Source organism: Eufriesea mexicana, unplaced genomic scaffold (assembly GCF_001483705.2).
Source record: "Eufriesea mexicana isolate 0111107269 unplaced genomic scaffold, ASM148370v2 scaffold4744748132, whole genome shotgun sequence".
NCBI classification, from domain to species: Eukaryota; Metazoa; Arthropoda; class Insecta; order Hymenoptera; family Apidae; genus Eufriesea; species Eufriesea mexicana.
This window is the reverse complement of record NW_016907911.1, coordinates 50,585-78,012: the sequence shown is the minus strand read 5'-3', so window position 1 is coordinate 78,012 and position 27,428 is coordinate 50,585. Positions and strand designations below refer to the sequence as shown.

The 27,428-nt window shown below is 28.9% G+C and overlaps 4 protein-coding genes across 4 annotated transcripts; 2 read left to right on the top strand and 2 right to left on the bottom strand.

Annotated features, from left to right (window-relative positions):
* Positions 1-271: 271 nt before the first annotated feature.
* On the bottom strand, positions 272-5,346 carry vret (vreteno). The gene is made up of 16 exons (XM_017896752.1): positions 5,297-5,346; positions 4,921-4,981; positions 4,464-4,738; positions 4,216-4,401; positions 4,013-4,145; positions 3,771-3,937; positions 3,510-3,676; positions 2,477-3,401; positions 2,186-2,399; positions 1,940-2,110; positions 1,705-1,819; positions 1,416-1,603; positions 1,109-1,343; positions 865-1,031; positions 547-787; positions 272-469 (listed from the first exon to the last, which is right to left on the bottom strand). The coding sequence occupies exons 1-16, from the start codon at positions 5,344-5,346 to the stop codon at positions 288-290; spliced, it is 3,477 nt and encodes a 1,158-aa protein (XP_017752241.1). The 3' UTR covers positions 272-287.
* Positions 5,347-6,457: 1,111 nt separating this feature from the next.
* Positions 6,458-16,785, top strand: mbc (dedicator of cytokinesis protein myoblast city). Its single transcript, XM_017896700.1, has 21 exons — positions 6,458-6,618; positions 7,069-7,310; positions 7,393-8,138; positions 8,249-8,405; positions 8,480-8,650; positions 8,712-9,092; positions 9,166-9,381; positions 9,475-9,797; positions 9,866-10,214; positions 11,221-11,319; positions 11,572-11,762; positions 11,834-12,184; positions 12,259-12,535; positions 12,599-12,846; positions 12,943-13,354; positions 13,421-13,644; positions 13,726-14,338; positions 14,411-14,520; positions 14,824-14,949; positions 15,903-16,161; positions 16,241-16,785. The coding sequence occupies exons 1-21, from the start codon at positions 6,576-6,578 to the stop codon at positions 16,697-16,699; spliced, it is 5,997 nt and encodes a 1,998-aa protein (XP_017752189.1). The 5' UTR covers positions 6,458-6,575; the 3' UTR covers positions 16,700-16,785.
* A 1,588-nt stretch (positions 16,786-18,373) lies between these two features.
* On the bottom strand, positions 18,374-22,263 carry LOC108556220 (uncharacterized). The gene is made up of 10 exons (XM_017912220.1): positions 22,260-22,263; positions 21,893-22,188; positions 19,647-19,733; positions 19,370-19,580; positions 19,142-19,264; positions 19,020-19,060; positions 18,877-18,927; positions 18,716-18,796; positions 18,572-18,646; positions 18,374-18,463 (listed from the first exon to the last, which is right to left on the bottom strand). Exons 1-10 carry the CDS (start codon positions 22,261-22,263, stop codon positions 18,374-18,376), a joined length of 1,059 nt encoding a protein of 352 aa, XP_017767709.1.
* Positions 22,264-23,071: 808 nt separating this feature from the next.
* LOC108545322 (coiled-coil domain-containing protein 142) lies at positions 23,072-26,995 on the top strand. Its single transcript, XM_017896873.1, has 13 exons — positions 23,072-23,242; positions 23,736-23,953; positions 24,049-24,181; positions 24,426-24,574; positions 24,775-24,962; positions 25,051-25,242; positions 25,328-25,467; positions 25,599-25,883; positions 25,954-26,070; positions 26,145-26,298; positions 26,355-26,472; positions 26,590-26,777; positions 26,859-26,995. The coding sequence occupies exons 1-13, from the start codon at positions 23,072-23,074 to the stop codon at positions 26,993-26,995; spliced, it is 2,190 nt and encodes a 729-aa protein (XP_017752362.1).
* The last annotated feature ends 433 nt before the right edge of the window (positions 26,996-27,428 follow it).

Sequence of the window (27,428 nt, the reverse complement as noted above, 5' to 3'; positions counted from 1 at the left end):
ATCCATTAAGAGTGGATTATATTAAAACTATAAAAAATATATAATTTCGATTAACAAAAAAAGATGACATCGTTACCAAGTTTGCATTTTGCTATAATAATTATACAGAGGAAAACTTTTATTTTTGTTCATATTTATTATAATAATTGGATATATTGCAATCTTATATAATAATCTTAAGTATTAAATGATAGGAAGTTTAATAATAATTAAATGAGGAATGGCATTTAGAAATACATATATATCTCTTTTCCATAACGAATTATGTGTCCAAGTTAAGCATTTTTTCAAGTTGATATCAAACCCTCTTCAATTAGTTGGGCTCGAATTAATGGTAGTTCTACATTGTACATTTCAGAATCATTTCCAACAATTTTTATTTTAACATGTATATCAGAAACAACTAATTCTGAGAGTCTTTTTTCTATTTCAGGAGAATATTGTCCACTGCTATTAATAGGTGCAACATCTACAAAATCAGATTAAAATTTATAATAATTACAGTACTTATATCAAAATATATCTGATAATAAATAATATACATACTGATAATGTTACAAATGCTTGCAACTGCATGGGGAGACATAAAATCTTTTGGCATAAGTCGTATATTTTTATGTTCAACAAACTCAGTGTTTCCATAGTCAACAAAGAAAACAGCACTTATTGTAGACTTATAGTTATACTGCACACACACAGCACGATACCATCCTTCTTTATAAAAGGCAAGGCATAGTTCATTATCACGTGGAATATAGTAATTATTTGCTTCACAATATTCAGTCATCTTCACAAATGTTAACATAGTATTTAATATACGTATAAATGTATACACATGTGCGCGCGCATCATAATAAAAATTACCTGTTTTGACATTATATCATAAACATGAGTTATCAAATCATAATCTATAGGACACATTGCATATGTGCGACCATTATCAATGACATGCAGTACAATCGCGTCAATAGTATCACCAACATTTCCTAAATCAACAGTATTTAAATCATTCACCATGTAACATGTTTTACCTATAAAAAAAATTAACATTAATTCAAATGATATTATTTAATAAAAATATTTATTATACAATTTTTTTAATAATTACTTTTTTCTGCAATTTCTTTTGATGTTGGAACAAGTAAATCACTTATCACTTTATTAACGCTTTCTCCATTATGAAGTTTGAGATATACACCATCTTCACAAGGTGAACCATCAAATGTACATAGTAAAGGAGTATCACATCCTACTAACATACTAAGATAAATGCTTACTTCCTCTGTCATAGGTACATCTTTTGGAACATCTTTTAGAATAACTTTTGTTATACAACAACGAAGCTGTTAAATTATTTGATATAACTATCTTTCAACTATATTATATTATTAGGTATATTTTAAATGATAACATACCTGTTTTAAATTATCAGATAAAATTTTAAGTTTTTTTATATCTGTAACTTCTATATTACCAAAATCAATGTATGAAACAGTAATCTTGTCATCTTGTACTTGAGTAACAATAGCGCGATAATAATTTTTATCAGTGTACTGAGCTATCACCATTTCCCCGATAACTGGTGGTTCTTTTAAAAATGAAGCTGTTATAAACAGATAATATGTTATTTTGTACAAATTTTTATCGAATATTACTTTAATTCTTAGGGTATTTAATAATTTAATTATTAAATATCGTACATACATGTTTGAGCGCATTTTGCAACATTTTGCAAGATATAATTATAATATTCTACTTCTGCAGTATCCGAAGAACGAACAAACAAACGAGTGTGATTTTGATAAGAAGTAATATATACCTAAAAGAATAAATAAAGAATTTACATTTTGCCTATTATTCACATAAATATTTTATATTTAGATTAAAAGTAAATGATAAAGTAAGTATTATATTTTTTAATCAAAATGACATTTTATACCTCAGATCCAGTTTTCAATGATGCCAGTTCTAATCCTTTTTGTTCGGGCATTGGATTCCAAGGCTTTACAGTAGCATGTATCTTATTTTTTTGCTGAGAAATTTCTATAATTTTATTTTGTTCATTAGTATGTGATCTCGATAATACTTTAAATTCATACTGATCACCTTCCTATAAATTATAATTTCAAAATTAGGAATAAGTATGTGTATTTTATAATATATTCAATTAGTTTAAAAAGCTCACATTAAATTTAATGTTAGAAGATGTTACTTCACATACTGCACCAAATGCACAAATGTTACAAAATATTTCAGGACATGTTACAGTTTTATTAATTGGTGCTACTCTAGCTGTATCTATTACAGCCATTTTTAAAGATGGTTTCAGAGATAAAATATATCCCCTGTGCCAACCTCCATCAAGTTCTCGACCACATACAAAATCTCCTACATCTGGTCTAAGAATTAAATATAATTCTGTAAATTATATATTAAAACTATAATTTATCAAAACAATTATATTATTAATGCTTACCTATGATTTGAACATTCTGCTACTTGAGCACATATTTTAGGTAAAGTGGTTAGTAATATTTTATAATCGGATACTTTACTATTAGGTTGTAATGTAACACTATAAGTATTATTCTTTATTTCTGCATGAATTTCTAAAACACCTATTTCTCCATTAGAAATGTCATTTACTATACTACGTTTGTCAGAAGAACTAACTGCTTCATCTTTAATAGATGTTTCTGAAGAAATTGGAGATTTATTATCAATTTTTAAATTGCTTGGAATATTCTGTATTGGTTTACCATTTGTCTGAATTGTTTCTGGCATTGATATATTATCTTCATTTTGAACTTCAACATTAATTACTTTATTGGAATCAATTGATATCATTTTTACACTTATTACATCTTCATATTTGATATTTTTATATTTTTCATACGCTTGTTGTGATAATCGAATTTTAGCACAAAATTTTGGAATATATTTATATTTATCAATTTCACGAAAATCATTTATTTGAATAATATCATCATTACCATAATCTATATAATGTACTTTCATAGGATTTAAACATACAGGTATAGCTCTATGCCACACATTTTCATACTGTAAAGCATAAATATTTCCAATTATTGGTTCAACTTTCTGTGCTTTTGCTGCTTCAAGTTGTAATTTATTCATTAATTGTGCAATATCATCCAGGTCTTTTACCTTTTGAACCCAAAATTCACGATTTTCTTTTACAATTATCATTACATCTGTAAATTTTGTTTCTGATAAAAATGTTTGGTTTGAAAAAGATATATCGTTTTCTATTTGTTCTACATTGATATTAAATTTTTTATGATTTTTAACATTTTCTTGGCTATTTATTTCTTCTGGATTTTGAGTATCTTTGTTGGAAGTTTCTTTTTTGGCTAAGCCTTTAAGTGAAAAAATATGATCTTTTTCAAAATTTATTTCCATATCTATGTCATTTTTCTTATATATATTTTGTTGATTAATATTTTTAGTAGCTAAGCATTTCAAATCATTATCATGTGTTACATTACTCATATTTTTATTTTTTGTAGGAGAATCCAAAACTTCATTTGAACTCATTATATCCTGAATTAATTTTTTTGGTCGTCTGAGAGGTATTTGAATATCAGGAACATTTCTGGTAAATGATTTATTTGTTTTTGATTCAGGCATGGAGCACATAACCGTTACTAAACCTCTAAAAGTAAAATACAAAAATTAAAATCTTAAAAAGTATATACTTCTACAAATTTTCTAACTATTGATATATTAAACTATGAAATAACACATACGGCATATCTTTACATTCAACCTTATGTTGTGGCCAATCAGTCACTTGGCAATCCCTACTACAATAAAGAGTGTTACATCTTTCACAAGAATATTTTGCCCTTTTTAAGCATGTTTTGCATATTCCATCTGTATTTTGCAACTGGTCTTCACCATACTCATATAACCCCTATTACATAAAACTTTATAGTTTTAAATTATTATTAAAAAGTATATTCTTCTTCCACCTTTTAGTATCACTTACAAGGGTTCGCTTCTCGTACACATTATTAATATAATTATGAACTTCAGGATTGGCATCTGGAATTTCATAGAATGTATAACCCCTACCAAATGAAACATGTCTCTTGCCATCTTGGGTAATAGTTAATTGCCCTCTAGAATATTTTTAATAAAAATTACTGTATACATACATCATACATACATCTTCATTTAAATTTTAAATACCTTGTCCATAATGCGTTTGTACTTGCATAGGGCTCTAAATTTTCATATGGGTTGTAAGTATATGGGTCAGAAGGATATGGATACAATAAATCATTATCTGCTGTATATGTATATCTTGGTAATCCTGGATTTGGTTTCATCTTCTTAAATACATCCAAAGGATTGCCTCGTCCTCTCGTTTGTATTCTATATATTTTTTACAATCTTGTTTTATATAATTATATAGCAGTATATAAATATGTACTTACAATTGTTTATCTGTTAATGTATTAACTATTGTATCATGATTATCACATTTTGTAACATCTTTAAAAGTAGATACTTTTGTAGATTGTCCTTTGTTTGAATCTCTCTTTTTTGCATATGATACCTTTAAATGTAATGGTGGTACATCGTCTAAATCCTTTCTAGCATTTTCTGCTTTAAGATATGTGTCATAAGTAATATAAGCCCAATTAGCATTTGAACGATAAAAATATCCCTTAACTTGCCCATAATGGTTGAAAATTTGTAATAATCCATGCTAAAATACCATAATTAAATCATTTAAATCAATATATTATAATTTTGTATTTATATTTATTATTATTTTTGAACAAAATATGAAAATATATAATAGGATTATATATTTAAATAAAGAAACACTTAAATATAAAATAAAGTATATATTAACAATGATGAAAAATTATTAATTATTTTACATACCTCATTTAATTCTTCGGGTAAATTACTTACATACAGTTTAAATTCGTTACTGAAAGTAAAACTAATAATTTTATATATTCAGAAATATATATGTATTGTGTGTTTAAATACACATTTATAAACATGTATAATATGATATTTTATGAATTTATGAAATAGATAAATATTTATATATATACAAATACATGTACGGAATAATAATAATTATTTAGTTTAAAGAAATATGATTATTTGAAAAAGATATACAAGTAATGTGCATTTGATAAAGAACAAGGAAAAAATAAATAATAAGATAATAAAATATGGTAAAACATTTACACATATTTTAAAAATTAATTTGAAACAAAGTTAATTGTTAAAAGTACTTTAATTTTACCTATTAGACGATTTATTTTCTGTCATTTCATTAGCATCATAACACGCCATCGTTTTAGTATTAATAATATTATTTTCTCAATTACAAATTAAAGTTTATAAAGATTTACACGTGTATACATAAATTATGTATAGATAAATTTTATAAGATTCTTTAAAAACAAATGAAAAATATTCATCTAGTGAGTCCATAAAAAACACGACACATAAATTGTTTATCACAAAGAAAATTTTGAAGGACTAATCGGCATATAACATTTTAATACAATATTCCAGACTTTCGGTTTTCCATTTATTTTTCAAACGTTTATATTAATATAGTAATCTTAAATAATATTATAATACTATTATGATATTGTTAATACTGACTTGAAATATATTGAAAAGACTGTAGATTCTATTAAATAAGCCTATATAACACACATTGAGACAAGCATATATGTATAGAGAGAATACGATTGTATAATGCTGAAAATTTTTTACAAATATCTTGAAAACTAAGTCAGACCTTTCCTTTAAAATTACTACATTAATTAAAAAGTTACTACATTAATATATAAACATTTGAAAAATAACTTGGGTTAAATATATTGAAATCGTATTGTCGCATTGTTACCATTTTTACTTTCAGCATAGTTAATATTAGGATTGGTTATAATATCGAATAATTTATACTAAACAAATAAGGTGAATACATAACTATAAATTATATCAAAAAAATATATTCTCCATATTTTTATTGAAAATAATATTTATATAATTATTATTCCATAATAATAGAATGTACCTTTAATATTTTGTACTTTAATTCTATTTGAATCAGCACGTGTTTTTTAATCGATTTTAAATAGATCTAAAATATAGAATTTATTATAATATAATTATATCTCCAATTTACGTTTGTTCCAATTTATTAGAATACTTTTAGTTAAATATCATTAAATACCATTTTCTAAATATGAGAATTAATAATAATAAAGATAACATAAATAAATTTATTGAAAGTTATATATGATCAGTTTAAGAAACCCTTCTTTTCGTGGTTTCTAATCTGAGGGAATATTCACTCTGTTGGGATATCTATAAACGAGAACATATTTCGTGGTGTATTTGCTTCGTGTTCTCATCATCGTGATAACATTGAAGCACTAGACATCCTGTTTCGTGTTATAGCTGTGTTAGATGTCAAGATAAAAGAGTCGTATTTTATTCGCACAACGTATGTGCGAATCGAAATGTAATTAGTGTACATACTTTGTTATAATAAATTGTTAATTAAAATGACAATGGCATGGAAGCAAGTTAAAGAACATTTAGGAGTAGGTAAGAAATAAATTGCAGAATATTACTAATTTAGTCTTTGTAAGAACTAACATCCTGGGAGGTGCCCCAACCAGATAAAATTTTAGTTTTTGTTTTGCGCGCGAAACATTAATTTATAGATTTCTCTAATTATTTTAACTATAGGTATGTAATTGAATGTTAAATATGACTATTTTGCGTAAATTATACAAAATATTTAATTGTTTGATAGATATTATTGAGTGTAGTTGCTATACATTATCATTTTTTATGTAATAACTACTCGATATATATATTGTTATTAATATTGTAAAGACATGATAAATATCCAATAATTAAATATTTCATTATTTAGTTACTTTCTTTATAATGTAAATTACACCATTTATATATTTTAATTAATTGCAATGTTTAAATATAATTTATATTTAAAAATGACATTTATAAGTATATTTGTTTACCATTATATAGCCATTCATAACTTTGTACATGGAACTCCTGACTCAATGCGATTAACTGTTGGGGAAATGGTACAGATATTAGAAGAATGTGGAGATTGGTATTATGGACGTAGCAAATTTAGGGGAACATGTGGGATTTTCCCAAAATCTTATGTACACATTCTAAAACAATCAATGAATATGGACTGTTTAATACATGAGATCACTAACGTTTTAAGAGAGTGGGGACATCATTGGAAGCATTTATACGTGGTCTATATAATACAAAAAATTATAATTATTAGAACTAATATATTTAGTACTAAGAAATTAATTTAATTTTTGTTATATACAGATTCACTCTGTGCACTTTAAGACAATGCAACAACAAATTTTAGAGTTGATAGGATACAGGAGTAAAATTTTAAGTGGTACATTAACAGTAGATGAATTAAAGGATATGAAAAGATTAGCAACAGCTAAAATTGATACTGGTAACCAATTACTAGGTATGGATATGGTTGTGCGAGATGATCAAGGAAATGTTCTTAATCCTGAAGAAACAAGTACAATTCAATTATATTATCATCATGAAACAGCTGCAGAAAGAATAAGAAAGGCAGCTAATGATACAAAACAGAAACCTTCAAAACCTCAAGCACCAGTATATTCACATATTTTTTTTGTTAGTGTAAGAAATTTTGTATGTAAAATGGCAGAAGATGTAGAATTATTACTGACTTTGTATGATGGTAGAGAAATGAAAGCAATTACTGAAAATTATGTAGTATCATGGAGTAAAGAAGGACTTGCCAGAGACATAGATCAGTTGCACAATCTTCGAGTTTTATTCACAGATCTTGGCTCTCGAGATTTAGCCAAGGATAAAGTTTATTTAGTTTGTTATGTGATTAGAGTAGGAGGTATGGAAGCTAAAGATGCTGATCATCGCCGTTCAAGTGTAGCACAAACTAATCAAAAGGTCAAAAATATTGAAAATATGAGAAGACCATTTGGTGTAGCAGCAATGGATATTACTTTATATATTAATGGTAAACTTGAAGGTGATTCAGATCATCATCATTTTATTCCATTTATACAGTAAGTATAAAATTTTATTTAAATTTAGATTCTAAATGTATTCATAGGAAGTCTCTTATGAATGCAATTAAAATAGATCTGTTTTGTTGGGCTTTTTTTCATTGTTTCAGATGTTGTGAGAAAGAAAGTTTAGATGGTACATTACGTAGAATTCTTTCTCAAAAAGAAACAAATGTTCAGAAATGTGGTAATGGAAATAGTGCCACTTCTGCTGGTGGTCAAGGTTTATGGACTAGCTTGAAATTACTTAGAGGAGATCCAAAGCAAGTAAGTAAAAATTTGATTTTAAAAAAAGGAATTTAAAGTTATGCCATAACATTTGGAAAAAATTTTATATCTAGGTACGTGATGAAAATCCACATTTAGTACTTGGCAATGTTGCAATTGCAAGAAAAATGGGCTTTCCGGAAGTTATTTTACCAGGTGATGTGAGGAATGATTTATACCTTACATTAATTAGTGGTGAATTCAATAAGGGATCCAAGTCTACAGATAAAAATGTTGAAGTTACAGTTAGTATTACTTAAAAATGAATAATATCTTCTAGAATATTATTATTTTATTTTTTGATAGGTTAAAGTATGCAATGAATTTGGTGTACCAATACCAGGAGTTATGACATTAGGTGGTGGAGCATTATCAATTGATGAATATCATAGTGTTATTTATTATCATGAAGATAAACCTAGGTGGTGTGAAACATTTAAAATTGCTGTACCTATTGAAGAATTTAAACAGGCTCATTTGAAATTTACATTTAAACATCGTAGTTCAAATGAAGCAAAAGATAAGTCTGAGAAACCTTTTGCCTTAAGTTATGTTAAATTGATGCAACGTAATGGAACAACATTACAAGATATACAACATGAATTACTTGTTTTTAAATTAGATCAAAAAAAATACGAAGAAACAGATATCTCATATTTAAAATTACCATCAACAAGGGGTGAATTGGTAAAATTAATATCAAAATTAAATTGTCTTTACATATAAATATTTCAAAATGAAATAGTATTCTTTTTTTTAGGTTGAATTAAATGTTGAAAAAAAGCCAACATTAGGAGCTTTCACTTTAAGCAGTAAAGACAGCTTATTAATAGCAACTAATATTTGTTCAACAAAATTAACGCAAAATGTAGACTTATTGGGTTTACTGAACTGGGCATCTCACAATACAGATTTGAAAGAATCTTTAACTGCCTTAATGAAAGTTGATGGTGAAGAAGTAGTGAAGTTTTTACAGGTCGGTAAATTTTCTGTTATATAAGTAAAAAGATACATTATAAGTATAAAACTACTATGATTTCATTATACAAATTCTTTTTTTCTTTTTTAGGATGTTTTAGATGCTTTATTTAACATATTAATGAGCAATTCAGATAGTGATATTTATGATGATATGGTATTTGAATGTTTATTGTACATTATTGGTCTTGTATCTGATAGAAAGTATCAACATTTTCAACCAGTAATGGATTTATATATTTCCGAGAGTTTCTCTGCAACGCTCGCATATAAAAAATTGATTGCAGTATTACGTAAACGTATAGACAATGCAACTAATAATGATGGTCAAGAGCGAGATATATTGCTTAAAACAATGAAAAGTCTTCAATACTGTATGAGATTTGTTGTAGAATCTCGTCTTTTATTTACTGCGTATGTCTTATATTGTTTCAATAATTATTATGCATAAGAAAGTATTTTATAATTTTATTTTATAATAGGTTAAATCAAGATGAAGAGGAGTTTTCTCAAACTTTAACAGAATTGTTGAGATCTATTGTTGAACTTATGAGGCATGAAACGGATAGCACTTTACTAGTTCAAGGAGCATGCCTTAAATACTTGCCAACTACTATACCACATTTGCTACGAGTTTACAGTGGCAAGCAGTTGAGCACAATTTTGACTGATTTACTAATTACATTACCAGTAGGAAGATTAACTAAGCAGAAAATGATGACTGTTAATGATATTGTTCATAGTCCTCTTTTTTTGAATGCAGAATGTAGAGCAATTCTGTTACCTAGAATTACTGTTTTGGTTCGTGATTTATTGGAAGCTAAAGAGGAGGTAAGATATATCATGCTATTAATCACTATGATTTGTCAATTTTAGTGTGAAAAAAGGGAATTGTTACTTATTAAAATGCATATGAAACAATTTAAAAAATCTATTACACCTACAATATACTGGTGATTTTTCAAATGAGAAATTTATTTTTGAGTAACACTGTGTTTGTTGAAGCTTCGTTCATATTAATGTTTTTATAATAAAACTTAAAAACAAATATGCATTGCATATTTAATGTATTACAATTTATATAATCTTCAATTTGATTGACATAGCTAAAGTGTGAGCGGAGCTTTTGATTTGCATTTAAGACTTTCCTACACAACTTGTGAATAGTGTCATTATTTGTGCTTTCCGTGCAGCCTGACATCCTACCGCCACGCATCTTTTTGTGAATTTCATCAGTCTTGTATTACTTTCTAATTAAGGATGTCTTTATTTTTGTGACATGTTTAATTGCTCTAGACATATAACTTTGGAAAAAATATTCTATTAATTTAGATAGTGAATTCAAAATTAAAATAAAATGAAAAAATGTAATAAAATCAAAGACATCCTCTACAAAATTTTACTACAGCATGAAAATTGAATTATATCTTTATCTTGATATAGCATGTAAATATAAAATAAAACTCTAACTTCTTTAAAGATATTTATTGAAGTATAAGTTATTCTTTGCGTGTTTATATTCTTTTTTTTTTGTGATCAGACATTATAATAATATATATCTTCAAAATAAAAAAATATGAGTTTAGAAGTTATTAAAGGAAGAACCTTTATAATGGTACTTGTATGATGTAGTTTTCAATCTTTGTATAACTGTTTTGTTGCTTGGGATACTGCATTCTTCTTGCATGTAGACATATAATGCAATTTCTCTTAGGTGATGGACAATATTAAGGATGTAACTGTATTTTTTTATGCACACATTGGCATTATATTTTCACTAACATAGGGCTATTTCATTTTTGTGTTTGGTTTGGTTTTGGTTATTGACCTATAAAAGGGGCTGTCAAGTACGTCTGGAAAAAGCGTGGCGAAGGTAGCCAGGCTGCTCGGCGAAAATCGACATCGACTCAACCAGCATCGTGGCTATTCTGAAGAGGTAATTGTTGAAATCGTGAACTCAAACATGTTACTTGCAAGTAAATTTTGGATTACTGGCACGGTGATTGCTGATGTCATGAGAGATACATTGATCTATTTATGATAAGTATTTTATGTTAGATTTTCAGGAATGGTGTTTATTGTCGCGTTATTTAATTTTTTTGTTTTTTTTTTCTAATTATTTTTACAAGGACGTTTATGGATAATCTATATTCATAATCAAATATATTTTTATTTTATGTTTATGTAGGTAGAATTGTGTGTCAAGATTTTATCCGATATCTTGGAACTAACATTTAGAAAAGATATAGGAAGCACTATACAGGATGTGAAGGAAATTATGCTTACTGCTTTGCGGACCATTATACAAACAGTTATATCAATGGACAGGGAAAATCCATTAGTGGGAAATTTAGTTTCAGTTATGTTAGCAATATTTAGGTAGAAAATCAGAATATCAAATCATTTAAGTAAACATAATCTAAGTGTTTTATATTAAATATATATTTCAGGCAAATGACACAACATCATTATGAAATTTATATAAATCACTTTGGAACTAAATTTGATTTACTTGATTTTCTTATGGAAATATTATTAGTATTTAAGGATTTAGTATCAAAAAGCGTATTTTCAGGAGATTGGTGTGAAATGATTATGCTTCAAAATAGTATAATCTTAAAGTCATTGCGTTATTTTTCGGGTACTATTAGAGATTATTTCTTTACTGATTTTGAACAGCAAGCTTGGTCGAACTTTTTTCATTGTGCAATTGCATTTTTGACTCAGCCAGCTCTGCAATTGGAAACATTTACACCATCAAAACGTAATCGTATTGTTTCACGTTATAATGATATGCGCAGGTACATATTTGGATATTAAATTAATTTATCTTTCAAGTATAAAACATGTATTAAAATATCTTTTGTTTTTATAGAGAAACAGCATTTGAAATACGATCAATGTGGTTTAATTTAGGACAATATAAAATATTGTTTGTTCCTGCATTAGTTGGAGCAATATTAGAAATGGCATTAATTCCAGAATGTGAATTAAGAAAAGCAACTATACCTATATTTTTTGATATGATGCAATGCGAATTTTATAGTTCGCGTATTGTGGAAGGGTATGGTGATACAAAACGAGATCCTGCTCACATAAAAGCTAATTTTACAGAATATGAAAATGAAATGATTGCAAAATTAGATATATTGGTACGTACAACATATATCTTTAACATAATTATTGATCTATTAATTATAATTTTATTTTGATAGGTTGAGGGTGGGGCAGGAAATGAACAATTTCGTTTACTTTGGATTCAAGTAATGGGTAATCTTTGTGAAAAGCACTCAACTATGCGAGAACAAGGATTACGCTTTGTTGATACAGTAGCTAAACTCATGGAACGTCTATTACAATATCGTGATATTATTCATGCTGAGTCTCAAGAGCATAGGATGTTATGTATTGTAAATTTGCTTGAATTTTACTCTGAAATAAATAGGAAAGAAATGTATATTAGGTATGTATGCAATTAATAATTTTGCAAATTAAATTTGTTTTATTATTTTTAGAAACAATAATTATATGTATACTAAATTTCATGTTTATCTTACAGATATGTGAACAAACTTTGTGAACTACATTTAGAGTGTGACAATTATACCGAAGCAGCATATTCTTTGAAACTTCATAGTCAATTACTAGCTTGGAGTGACCAACAATTACCACCACTTTTAAGATCGCATAGATATTTAGCGTGTCAAACACATCGTGAATTAAAAGAAGCATTATACAATGATATGATCGAATATTTTGATAAGGGTAAGATGTGGGAATGTGCACTTGCAGTATGTAAAGAATTAGTTGCTCAGTATGAAGAAGAAACATTTGATTACTTACAACTTTCTGTATTATTAAGACGCATGGCCAAATTTTATGACTCGATAGTAAAACAATTAAGACCGGAGCCTGAATATTTTAGAGTTGCTTATTATGGTCGCGGTCATCCAGCATTTTTACAAAATAAGGTATTCCATGAAAATGTTATTTATCTTGTAAATAATTGCTTAAGTACTAGTTACCATCGATCACAGGTATTCATCTATCGTGGAAAAGAGTATGAACGACTTAGTGACTTTTGTTCGCGGACATTAAATCAGTTACCAAATGCAGAACAAATGAACAAATTGTCTCCCCCCACATCAGAAATGTTAGAATCCAATCATCAGTACGTTCAAATTAATAGAGTAGATCCATTAATGGATGAGAAAAGGCATCGACTTAGTGGAAAACCTATAACTGCAGAAGCAGTGTTGAGGTAAAATATGATTTCATTACATACAGTAAATTTATAGCGAAATTAAATTTAAGATATTAAATTTTATATTTTAAATTTAAGATATCATCGAGTGAATGATGTTCAACGTTTTCGATTTTCAAGACCAGCACCAAAGAAAGATTTGACCTCGACTACTGTTAATTTTGGTGATAAAGAAAAAGATTCGAATACTATTATCAATAATGAGTTTGCGTCGTTATGGTTAGAAAGAACAGTACTCGTTACGAGTCATCCTTTACCGGGCATTCTTCGATGTTTTCCTGTTACATCTAGTGAAACTTATTTAGTCAGCCCTTTGCGTAATGCAATTGAAACAATGGAAGCTACAAATACTACATTAAGAGATTTGATCTTAGCACACAGAGCTGATAATAATCTTCCATTAAATCCACTTAGTATGAAACTAAATGGTATATTAGATCCAGCAGTAATGGGTGGTATAGATAATTATGAGAAAGCATTTCTCAATTCTGAATATCGCAATTCTCATCCTGAAGAAAATTCCGATCTTTTGAAATTGGAGGGATTAATTGCCGAACAAATTCCATTACTGAGTGTTGGTGTTCAGTTACATAAAATACGTGCTCCTCCTGAATTAACTCCATTTCATCAGCGTTTGGAACAATGTTTTGCGTCAATGCGGAATCAAGTGGAGGCCAAGTATGGGAAAAAGGTAAATTAAAATATTCATGAATACTTGAACAGGAACTTGTTTGAAAATTCTAGTTATATATACGAATTACAGACATGTGATTTACAAATTGAAAGTTTAATTCAACCTGTTACAATGCGAAGACATCAAGCATCACGAGGCGAGAGTCATCGATTATCTGAATCAAATATTATGAATGCAGAGTAAGTAGTATATATATTTATTTGTATGATCTGCTGCAAATATTGCTACCATTTGTACTAACAGTTTCATTCATTTATAACTGTGTTATTACATTGCATTAATTTTGGTATGGGACTACAACCACGTTTATTTTAAATTATTATTTATACAAATAAAGATTAACATGCATGTAGAAATGAAAATCATTTAAAATTTGTAATATATATATTATTTAAAAATAAGTAAAATATCATCCTATGAAAGTTGTTTTTTATATCTTTTATTATAATGTTACGTGGTTATGTTGTAATTATCTCGTTCAGCTGTGGAACTCACTCCAGGGTATCCTCTCTTACAAGATCCCAAGTTACAACGTTCAAGTCGTTCGCCTCATTCAATTTTAACAACAGTACACCTTCATCTGGTACTCAAAACATCAATTTGTCAAGGTAAAGATATTACAATGGTCATGTGTAAGAATACTTAAGAATACTTTTAATTCATTTTTTCATCTCATACTATTGCTTATACTATTTTACAACTACTTATAGATTCAAGTACAATATCATTTACCATCAGTATCAACTATTATATTTTAAACACTCATATTACTTATTCGTTCATATCACAATTAATATGTCATTAAATAAATAATTTACATACCAATTGTTTACTTCGAAAGAAGAAGTTCGGTTAAATATCTATAAAGAAATAGTTTTCTAACTTTATATTTTTATACGTACACTAATGCGTACATCTACATCAGCATAAGCACACGCACTTGTACACCAGCTTACGTGAGCGTAAACATACACACACATTCTACATAAATATTTAGAAATTTTGAAATTTCATTTTATAAACACATAATATCCCATTATCCTATATCCACATGTAGCAGTTTTTTTTTTGTATATATACACACGCGCACTCGTGTGTGTGTGAGCGCGTGTCATATATACACATATATGAACAAATTTTTTATTTATCCTTTGATTACCTTTTTATACATACTGTGGCTGATATATTAATTTATTGCTTTAAAACTATTTTTTATTACAGAATTTTAGTGTTGTTTGGTTTAACAAAGCCTTTTATAGAAATGCTTTTAAATATTGAAAATAAAAAATATTAAGAGATTCCACATATGTACATATATGTTGCAAAAATTATATCTGTACATATACATTTATCATTTTTATTTTGTTTTTTATTTGCATGATATTTTTTGTATTATTTGTTTTATTATGTTTGTCTATGGCTAAAACAACTTATATAACATAATCAACTAGTATGCTAGATAGATAAATAATGCTCTATTATATTAGTATAATGTTGATAATATATAGGTGATTTAGGTATTTATAAAGTTAGATTTATAACAAAATTTATTATTATACAGAAATTCTTCAATACGTTCACACATATTGTCAACGGCATCTTTACAAAAGGCATTAGGAAGTCCAAGTCCAGGAACAAATAAAAAAAAAGATTCAAAACGAAGAAATTCACGTAAGAGTGATTCAGTTGCATCAACAAAAAGTGATCAACCAACAAGTCAGTGGTATACTACAACAGATGTACCACAAATTACATCAACACCTGTCACTCCATTAATGTCCAGTTTTCCTACTACTCCAATATTCGAACTTCGTCAAGAGGTAATATTATCTTAATATAATTAATGTCAATTATATTTTACAAAAAAATATAATTAATAATAATATATTCTTTATGTAGCTAACACCTAAACGTCCATTGAGATCAGAAGTAGAAAAAGAAAGAAGAATAAGTAATCGCTTGTCTGGACAATCTCAACATTATTTAAGAAATATAAACAATGGAATGGATTCTAGTAGTTTAGGGAAAGGAAATAGGGATAGTTTTGGTACTACAGATAGTACAGCATCTGAGGATGATCCGCCACCGCCTTTACCTATGAAAACTCGCGAGGCTGATTATTGTAATCTTCCAGAAGAATTACCTGTTCAACACATTGGAACAGGTAGTTTAAACAATTTTAACCGGTCCTTAGGACAGTGGTCAAAAAATAAACTTCCAACCCCAACAGACGATCTTGACATTCAAACAAAACCACCTACTCCACCACCGAAACCAAAAAGACCACCTTTCAATTTAAACAAACTTATGATTTCTTCAGATATAGATAATTTTAATCAAGACCCGTCTGTAACTTGATTCAAATTAGTTAATGATCACATATCTTGCCAGTATATTAACACGCGTGCGCACGTGTGTGTATATATATATATATATATTTTAGTTATGCGCTAGGAAATTAAAAAGTTACCATTTACATTCTTTATGTACCTTTTCTTCTTATGTAAGTAAGAAAATATCTGCAACTGATAAAAATAACAGTAAGATATATAATATTTTAACATAACATGATGAATGTATTGAGAATTAGATTTTATTTTTATGCTCTATGAAGTCATACATATTGGTCTTTATTCCATCCAATTGAAAACTTTCGAATGAATTACATATATTACCATTAAACATGATAAACATATATACCAATTAAACAAAATTTTATAATTTTTATATTTCTAAAATACTTTTATATAATATAAATTTTTTGCTTAATACAATCATATAAAGTATAAGTTTGACATACACTTGTATTAACAAATGTCAGCTAACATATTGCATATATTTACTATTGTCATTGACATCGAAATCTTTCATTTATAAAAGACTTTATACTCATTATAAGATATATCTTAAGTTATATATATGTTCATTAAGAAACAGATATTACAATTTTTACTCCGTATTTTTATAAATTTTTATAATGCGTGTTTACTGAATTTTCCCTGTAGAAATATTTTTGAATAAGTTTTACTGTTATTGTTGCTAATCGTTTTTTAATGTAAATAAGATTTACAAAACTATTTTCAAATTTGAAATTTTTTAATATCTGTTTTTTTGGAAGCTCGATTTTATACTATAGTATTATTAATACCTAATTACCTAATTAAGCATTATCGATCTATTGTGATTTATTAGCATAAATTAAAAATTTGTTTTATGAACCAGTTGATAAGATATCTTGTAAAATGTTAAATTATTTACAATGGAGAAAATTTTATATTATTTTGGAACAAAAAAATAAGTCATTTCATATGCAGTACACAAGCATTATATTATAGAATTTATAGCCTGTTTATTTATTCTATGCCTAAATTTCATGATAGATTATTTTATAACAAAACAAATTTTTATGTATTTTTACACAATTATACAAATTTGTTGTTAGAAGGCACTATATCACTTGACAAAATTGCTGTATTTTTGACATGCAAATGTATAACAAATTTATAATAGAAAGATGAACATATTTTTGATTATAAAATATGATATTTTTAATTGCAATTACTATGCGAGTCTCATACCAAAGAGATTAGTGCTTTATTTATTTTGTTAATAAGTTGTATGTATCATTTAAGAAATGTTATATTACATATTATTCAGATAAAACAAAAATAAATTCAATATTTTTTAAATTAAAGATGAACAAAAAATTATTGCAGTTATACATATTTACTTATAACTGATTTCTTAATGTTCATTGATAAAAAAAAAGTTAATCTATTCTAATATACATATAACGTGCCATTTGTTCTCCTTGATGTTCATAGTAATTAATTTTAATTTAATTTAGGGACCAATGTAACAACGTTAATTATCAAAATTAAAATTTATTTACTGTTAAATATAATATATTCATTTATGTATTATTAATAATTCCTTTTCTGTACCTTACAGTTAAAAGATCGAAGAAACTGTGTCATTGAAAAATTATGTTATATTTTATAATAATATTGTAGTAATATTTTGTATGTTTCTCTATGATATACAACATTTGGAATCAGTTTTTATATTATCTCTATTTCTGTTGACATCAAAAGGTTCTGTCGTCAAATTTCTGTTTTGTGCCTGTTAAATAACTTTTGTATTACATTTAAATTTTGCATTCAAATGTTTCTTTATAAACGTAAAAATTTTAATAACTTAATTAAGGGTTAAATTTAAATAACTACTTACAAATGATGCTTTACTTTTTTGCAAATTTTCATTCTTTATTTCTTTACTTGTTAACCATGACCATGTAGATGCATCCTACAAACATCATAATTTATCTATAATTATTTTTCTTTTTTTCTTTTTCTTCTTATTTCTAAAACATACCATTACTTGCTGACTAACTTTTATATGATTTAAATTTGGATACAATGCATCATCACAATCAAGAGGAGGAGCACTAGGAAGCTACAAAATAATATAATTAGTTTTTTACTTAGATATAAATAAATGATGTAAAATCTACTTTGATTTCTCATTATTTTTACCTGTTGATTTATTTCTTGTAGATTCTTGCTATTTGTGTCATTTCTTTCATTCTAAAATACATCAAAATAAAAATGTAATTATGTTACATAAAGGGAAAAGAGAAGTTTAACATATATTACAAGAAATAATTATGCATATTTACTGTTTTCTTTTCACTGTCTATAGATTCACACGGGTAACGATCTAAAAAATAATTATACATGTTACATTTTTCACATTTAAAACCCCAATTACTACAAGCATCTTTAAGACATCCATAATTACATCTTTTACAATGTTTTACATTTTGTTTATTTATTGATTTTTCATTACTGTTTATATTAAGAGAAACCTTTTTATCACAATATTTAATATTTTTTGTAGATTCAAAATTAATATCAATATTATCCAATAATGTAACTGTTTGGTTTTGCCTTTGTTTAGGAGGTGTATATTTGTTAGCAATTGATTTATTATCACTGTTTGTATTATTATCCTTTCTCCAGTTGTTTCTATTCATTACAGTTGTATTATCTGTATTAGTAGTCTGTTTCCTTTCTCGAATATGTGTGTGTTTAATAAAAACTGATACTAATGTTAATAGATCAAGATTTTTTATACTAAATAGCTTTTGTTGTAGATGTTTGTCTTGTATCTCAAGAATTATTTTATCTCTAATCAAACTATCTGTCATATTTCCAAAATTACAAGTTTTTGCTTTGTTCTGTGAAAAAAAAGGGAAAATTAGAATTTAGTGATAAATATATAAACTTTTTTAATAGTGACTTACCCTCAAATATTTAATATAATTATCAATTGATTGTTTTTTGTTTTTACGCGCAGTAAAAAAATTATATCTCTCTATAACTTCATTTTTAGAGTCATTAATAGATTCCAGGTTTTTCACTAACGACAAATCCATCATATTTCTTTTTTCTATTTATTTAAATCCTTTTTGTCTACTTTAAAAAATTAATCTTTTCTGTGTAAATTACATTTGCTATTTAGTACTTACGTGCTTGACTGTCGAATACTTTAATTCTAAGAACACAAATTTTTCTGTAAACAGGTTTATTCCCTATCTGAGAATGACATGAAAAATCGTTTTACATTCATGTCAACATAATACAAAAAAAATTCTAACATTGCTATTGGTAACAAGTTTAAATTCAATTATTAAACATTTGCAAATATAAATTTAAACATATATAAGATCCTGAAAGTAAAATAATATATTACTACGTATAATTTAATCATATAGTTTATCTTAATTATTGTTCTCTTTTTGTGGATGTTAATCACTTTAAAAAATAATTACTTATTAGGTTAGTATGTGCTTTAGGTTAGTTATAAAAGAATCTTGAAAAATAAATATCTTCAAATTATAGTTTTGACTTGTAGAGTTTAAGATGAACAAAGTATATCAGTTTGAAAATTGGAGAATTTCTTTAGCGTCACGAAACAATTTGTTGTATAATGATATTCCGTATATTCCTATGTTAGTGGAAGATATTCCTATATTTTTGTCTTTCGAGGATTTTAAAGAAAATGGGATTAAAACGATACAAACATTAGGAGAACTTATTCATAAAAGTGAAACTTATGCTACGCTTTTGTCTTTAACAACTGGAAATAATTCTGAATTTCCTATCAGCTTTAAAAGTTTAAATGTTAATGATATATATATCAAAGATTCACAGGACAGATGTTGTGCAATATGGGTTAGTTTCACCTTTAAAAGTTTCTCGCATTTTATAAATTTTTGTTCATATATCATAATTAAATTGTCTCAGTTTATATAATTTAGGCACAGAAACATTTCTTTCTAGAAAAAATACCTTGTGTTTAAAATATATGGAACTCTAAAAGTGGAAAAATCAAAAGATGTATTAGAGGCCTCCCATTTGGTTCCAGTACATGATGTTGTGGGTACATGGAATGTAATGATGTTATTAATTGCAACTGCACGTTCCGAATTTCGTCAGTAAGTATTACAAATTTTTTATAAAAAATTGATATTTAATCATTTTTATTCTTTTTTAGGTATTATCGTACTAAAGCACAAAATAACATACTACAATCCCAGTGGATTAATATGAAGGAGCAAGAAAAACGACTTGTAAAAATAGATACTTTATAAAATATATTATTATAATGTTAAGTACAATAATGCATATATATATATATATATATTTATAAAAATAAGTAGATTATTGTCTCTTATATATTAAAATATACCTAAAATTGTTAATATCATATAGTGTAACATAATTACTTCTTAACTTTTAACATTTGTTTAACTTTTTAATATTTAATAACTATAACAAAATATTCATCAATTTAATTTTGTGAATGTAACTGAGCTTTACTATTGCACATTGAGGTAAAATGTCCTGTTGTTTTACATATGGCACAAACTGTATTGTTTGCTGGACAAACTGCTCTAGATGCAGCATGACTAAAACTACAGAAACGACAATGTAAAATTCGTATAGATCGACATCTCCAAGAAAAATGATTTAAACGTCCACATTTTGTACAAATTTCATTAAATGCTGGACATTGTTTCAACATATGTACACCTCCGCAATAATTACAATCAGTAACAAATATCTTTGGGCATCTTCTTGAAAAATGATTCCAATCATTGCATTTTGAACATTGTTTTCCCTGGGATGGGCATTTATTGAAAGCATGGTTTCCATTTCCACAGTTCATACAGTTTTTTGCAGAATTGGTGTACAATGTCCAAATAAATCCAATTTCTTTTAATGTTAACTTATTAAAATCATCAGAAAGTTTAAACGATGGAATGAAACAATTGATAGAATTGTTAAATTGACTTTTATCAATTTCTATTAAAATTTTGTGTTTTATTTGGTTTTCTCCATCTTCAATATTTTTTTCTTTGATTATTTTCTAGAAAAAAAAATTATATAACATACCTACAAAATTCTTATTTTTTTAATATTTTATACTCACCTTTAAGTCATCTATATATCCATAAACGCTTTCTTTAGGCAATTTTTTTCTTTCTAAAAATAGGAAATATTCGTCAAATTTTTGTAGTAATATATCTACATTATTTCTTTCATTTGGAGAGCTAAATATAAATGTATTGTAAATATCGAGCCCTACTGGACCCATTATATTTAATAACGTATCTCCCCATTCTTTCGGATAACTATCTTTAGACAATGATTTTTTGAAGGTTAAGAAATTTCTTTTCCATATGTACCAAGTATCAAAAAATTCATCTTTTGTCAAAAATTGTCTAGGTGGTTTAACGGAAACTACGTTATTTACCGAATTACGTGTTCTTTGTGTGTTACCTAAAAATATATAATTGCATGAAATTATATTATATCTGAAAAGATATATCTTCAATACTTAGAATATTTACCCATTATTTTAACAATTGTTGGTCTGTTAGAATTCTGTAAAGTGACTTTTAACCTTTGTAATTATATACGTATATCTAGTTTTAAAGAGCAAAACAGTTATACTGTATCGATAAGTATAAACTGTTTCCAAGAATTTTTTATCTTCGCCTATATGTAATCGAAAATGTAATTTATTAGATATAACTAATCAAAATATATACATATTTGATATAACAAATAAAATAAAATGCGTTATAATATGGAATAAACTTTTTATCATCAGTTTTATTTTATCTTACCAATATTAATTGTGATTGGTCGTTCAGTTAAAAGTTCATGCAAAACTATCCTGAGTCATAAGTAAAGCAATGTATGAACTGCTTTTGATATCCTATACAAAGGCCTGACACGTTATAGCGTTCCCCAGGCAACGTGACTCAAATTACCAGTAACTGCATCAGGGTAAAATAAAATTTTCTCTGTCGTTTAGTTGAATCTAACATTATTTACCGAATATTGTTGATTGATTTTCTACTTACAACATTTGTGATCAGTCTCATTATTTGTTAAGCATGTTCGTGTCTCGATGAACCCCGTCGACATACATACATTAAATACATTTTTTATTATTATCGTTTAAAAAACGTTCGATTTCCATTTATCACATTCGATAATGGCTTTCAAAATATGTTTGAATCTTAAACAAATTAAAGAAACTACGTTGTGTAGTGAATGTATTTTGGATGATAAAAAAGACGCAATTTGCTGAATGGTCGATTGAAAGAGAAGTCTGTTTAAATTTGCGATACATAGTTGCAAGCTTTTCAGCCGCATGGATACCAATTATAGAGCAAATATCAGCAAGTGGTTATCACCTCAGGGTGACATTGTCGGGAGATGGTTTGTCGATTCGTCTATGCTCGCAAAGAGGATGGACGATCTCGTGGAACGCATAGCCTTAATCATCTGGGACATCACAAATGCACAGACCTGCAATTTCGAGGTGCGATACTAATAACCTTCCCACGGCTAACTTCCGTCAGCAACTTAGTTTCTCGTTACGAATTGCTTGATTTTTTAAATAAACACGCTTAATGCGGTGCTCTCCTTATAATTAATTAATTATTCATAATTAAATATAATTAATTAATTATGGGTAATTTTGTGCAAGTTGCTTGAACTCTATTCCTCGCGTTTTGCTTCTCGTTATTCTATGTTCGAAACAAAACAAAATGAAAAAAGAAGAAAAAATTTGGCGTTTCATTTCCTATATTCCATTTGTTTCTGACAAAGGGTTCATTGTTCTGTAGATTTATTAAATTCTCGTTCATAAAAATTCTCAACATAGAATAAATGTTACAGGGAGTAAAGAAATATTCATGAAAGAGATGTCTAGGGGATTTTTCGTAAATCTAGGGATAGATAGAAGCTTGTACCTTCCTAAATGGAATTATACGTTTAAAACTGAAATTCTATTGTCTGTATTTTCAATGCAGGTGTATAAAAGAGTGGCGAACGATTTAAAGGAGATGATGGAAGATTACATATTGATTAGTACGATAAGCCTTGATATACAGCCGATTTACAAGTACAAGATGCGTCACTGCTTGATGATAATGAAACGGAAAGTGAACATTCTCGCGAGATTCGTTCGCAATCTGATAAACGAGATAGTTGATTGCAAAAATGACGAGCTGTTAAGAGTTATCTTCAGGTTTAAATCGTAGAACAGCATGCTTAATTTTTCTTCGACTAATAATAAGTACTGTATTAATAAAAAGAGAACAAAAAAAAAAATATCGATTTCAGATTGGTGAACATTTACAATGATGTACTAGATATGAACATCGATGTCTCAGACTCGTCAACAAATGTATTCTGTAACGATTGCCCAAACATGCTTGAACCGATGAAGAAGATGTCCGTTACAAGAATATTACAGGTAAAACCTGTAATTTTTTTTCCACTTTTCGTCAGCTGCATCGTTCTTAATCCTTGATTCCTTCGGCTTTACCTTGTGACATTTCCAATTTTCAAACAAATGGAGCCACGAATTTCTTGACACACAATCCATAAAATAGTTAGCATAATATTGGAACAAAGTCTTACTTTACTTACTTTTACTTTTCCCGATTGATTTTTTAGGGTAAATTTCGAATAGTGAACGGTTTACGACTTGGTTCCAGATATTGGCGAAAAATAGGGCAGAGGAGTCGTGTCACGAACTCATCGACTGCCTTTTAACAAATTACGAGCCCCATGAGAAAACTGATCCTTCCTCAACGATGTCCGGTGATGCTGATATTTCCGAAAATTCCAGTATCGAGATATACCGGTTAGCATAGTATTAAATGATCGCACAAAAGAAGAGTGCAGGACCAACCCTTATGGTGCTATATATTCATAATTGGGACAATTAATTCTGCAAACACGCAAAGATTTGACTAAATCAGTATCCCAGAGGTCTCGCACTCTTCTCTTCAGACGAAAGGATATTCTCCCACGTTACACGCTTCACGAGAAATTGATTCGTAGAGCCCTTACGAGACACTTAACGCCGCCGATCGAAAGTTCCTCGTCGAAGACGGAGCCGGAAGTGTCGAATATCGAGAGCATTCAGACATTGGTCAATACTCAGAATGAGCAGGTGCTCAGACTTTTAAACGTCGTTCAAGAAGTTTCACCCAGATTATTGGGCACGGATGCATTAAAAACTATCAAAGGTAGAGAAGCTTCTTCCTATTCTTCCTGCATCACAGCACTTAATCCAGCGCGTTGAAACTCAATCAAATATTTGCACGGTCGCGAAAGGCGAGGCGAGATTGAGAAGCAGCGCGATAAAGAAGGTGAAAAATTACTACCAAGAAGTGGCGTGGGGCGCTCTATCAGGTATTTTGGATCACGTAGTCCTTTGGTGGTCGCCAGAAGCACTTGCCACTCGTCATTACCATGGAGCAGAGCAGTTGAAAGATTGGCTCAGTCAATTCATCCAGAAGAATCGTGGTAAAATGAAGCACCAATACCTAATATACGATTAGGCTCTTCCACTTGTACGAAAGATAAGTTGTCGTGTCTGATGAAATTTTAGTACCACACACGGTGAGACCGGCATTACAGAATCTTTGCGATGCTCTTGGTTGTCATGCTACCATCACCGAATGGGACCAGTTATTTAGACTAGCCTATACGTCGGCTTTTAAGTGTCAGTCGAAAGCTTCTTCCACAGAGGTGGGTCTCTTTTCTTCTGAAAAGAATATGCTTCGGATTTTATCCTGTAGGTAGAACAAGTGAGATGTTAAGCGACAAATAAAGTAATTGCAGCAGGGGTAAGGTTCGAAAGGATTTGTTCGAATTTACAGGGGTCTGACACCGGCCAAATGTTCGTAGAATTGTTCCAATTGCTCGTTAGGTTGAGTAACGAGTGCGAAGCAGGCGGTGAATGGGTAATAGGAGCCCCATTGATGGAGCTACCACTGTCAGAGCAGATAGTCGTTCTTCATCGATTAGATCATTCCGTACACACAGCGAGGTTATGGATCGAACAAGAGGCGAAGATCATAGCTCATACGTGGGATCTAGACGTGTTCTTCCTCCTGGTAAAGGGTGACATAGTGAATTGCCTCGAAGAATTATCTTATTTAAAGGTAATTCTCAACTTTATCATGTTACTGTATCATGTACGTTTGTTTTTCAACAATTTCTTTTATACTTTAGCTTGCTGATCATACGAATGCGTTATCGACAGATCCCATCAGTGTTCAGGTGTATGTTTGTGCAAAGATGAGGGCAAAAATTGTGTCCGAAGTAAACGTGAACATAGATTTACTTCAGGTACGCGATGAATTTTACTTGGTAGAGGGGAAGCACCCATTCTTATTTCAATTCTTCACATTAACTTTCCACAGAAGTGTGCTACGAAATGCATAGACATTCTAGCAAAAATCTGCCGCGTGGTTAGTCTGGCAAACTTGCACATGTGCTTTCCACGGTCGAGTTATTGGAGGAAAGGTTGCGACGTTACTCCAGTGGCTGCTAGTCTTTACGTGGAGCCTTACTTCGGTAGGAAAATCCCTTTCAGACGTACGCTTGATTCTTTAAAAGCGCCCATTCCACAGAAAAAGTATTGTTTCCCGTGTTGGAAGTTATCGAGGACCCCGAGACGTCCAATATGATCTTAAAAATTATGTGCGAGGCATGGCTGGATTACATCTATCTGCACCGAATTAAATTTAGGTAAATCGCTAGTTGATTCTAGCTCTTATTCTTGATAAGAAATGTGCAAAGAAGAAGCGAAATAAAGAAAGCATGCAGGGTAAATTAAATCTAAAGTGTTGTGTATACGTTTTACAGCGAATATGGTGCATTGCAATTGCTCACGGACTTCGCGTACGTGTCGAAATGGGTGACTGATTGCCCGATCATTTCCCAGAATGTGCGAAATCAACTTTTGAAGAACGAAGTGTTACGACGATGCGAAGGAGTGGGACGATTGCTTCTCCGCCACCCTGGCGAAGCTATCTCTATGCGCAAACGACATAGTATGAAATAAAATTACGATAAAACTGAGACAACTTGATTTCGGAGTGGTAGGAAGAGATTATTCCTATCTAATGTTTCAGCTAGAAGGACAAATGAACGTGGATCGCCTGAATCTCCAGGATTGGAACGCATGCCAGCGGAAATGTACGTCCCCAATCAGGAACAATGGCTGGAGCTTCGCGCCTCGAAGAGATACAATTTTTGTTGTACCGAATGACCAAAAGATATTCTCACGAATTTACTATATTTCGAAACTGTAACCATGGGATGTTAACGTAGCTCTAGGTGATCATTTTTAAAGGCTTTTATTAAATTAACACGAAGACCGATGTTTCAGTAGCTTTTTTGGTTACATCAAGTGCGGTTGCCTCTCGCGAGGCAGGCTCTAGCGCATGTTACCTTATTTCAATTGCACTCGAATGCACTGGACCTGGCTGCAATGTCACAGGCGACGATGGCGAATTATATAACGAATATAGGTCAATTCCGTGCGCTTATTGTTTCAACAAAGCCGGGGATCCCCCGGTGCGAACTCGAGAGATTTATGCGCCTGCGAAGCCCACCAATGGGAAGGAAACCTTTCGTCGAACCCGCGTCGCGTATTACCTTACGCATCTGCATACGTTACGGGATAAAAAGTGGACAATACA

What these genes read in the sequence shown, in the direction of transcription:
- vret (XM_017896752.1), bottom strand. Translation starts at nt 5,346, where the DNA reads ATGGCGTGTTATGATGCTAATGAAATGACAGAAAATAAATCGTCTAAT. An exon ending in TGTACGAGAAGCGAACCCTT is followed by an intron (nt 3,938 to 4,012) that starts GTAAGTGATACT and finishes TTTATGTAATAG; the next exon opens with GGGTTATATGAGTATGGTGA. An exon ending in AAAAGAAATTGCAGAAAAAA is followed by an intron (nt 1,032 to 1,108) that starts GTAATTATTAAA and finishes TTTTTTTTATAG; the next exon opens with GTAAAACATGTTACATGGTG.
- mbc (XM_017896700.1), top strand. Translation starts at nt 6,576, where the DNA reads ATGACAATGGCATGGAAGCAAGTTAAAGAACATTTAGGAGTAG. An exon ending in ATTGGAAGCATTTATACGTG is followed by an intron (nt 7,311 to 7,392) that starts GTCTATATAATA and finishes TGTTATATACAG; the next exon opens with ATTCACTCTGTGCACTTTAA. An exon ending in TTAGAGGAGATCCAAAGCAA is followed by an intron (nt 8,406 to 8,479) that starts GTAAGTAAAAAT and finishes TTTTATATCTAG; the next exon opens with GTACGTGATGAAAATCCACA.
- LOC108556220 (XM_017912220.1), bottom strand. An exon ending in TAATACAACTGTAATGAATA is followed by an intron (nt 19,265 to 19,369) that starts GAAACAACTGGA and finishes TTACATTATTGG; the next exon opens with ATAATATTGATATTAATTTT. An exon ending in AAAAAAGTAAAGCATCATTT is followed by an intron (nt 18,464 to 18,571) that starts GTAAGTAGTTAT and finishes GTTATTTAACAG; the next exon opens with GCACAAAACAGAAATTTGAC.
- LOC108545322 (XM_017896873.1), top strand. Translation starts at nt 23,072, where the DNA reads ATGGATACCAATTATAGAGCAAATATCAGCAAGTGGTTATCACCTCAG. An exon ending in TGCATTAAAAACTATCAAAG is followed by an intron (nt 24,963 to 25,050) that starts GTAGAGAAGCTT and finishes CGGTCGCGAAAG; the next exon opens with GCGAGGCGAGATTGAGAAGC. An exon ending in CGAAAGCTTCTTCCACAGAG is followed by an intron (nt 25,468 to 25,598) that starts GTGGGTCTCTTT and finishes TCGAATTTACAG; the next exon opens with GGGTCTGACACCGGCCAAAT.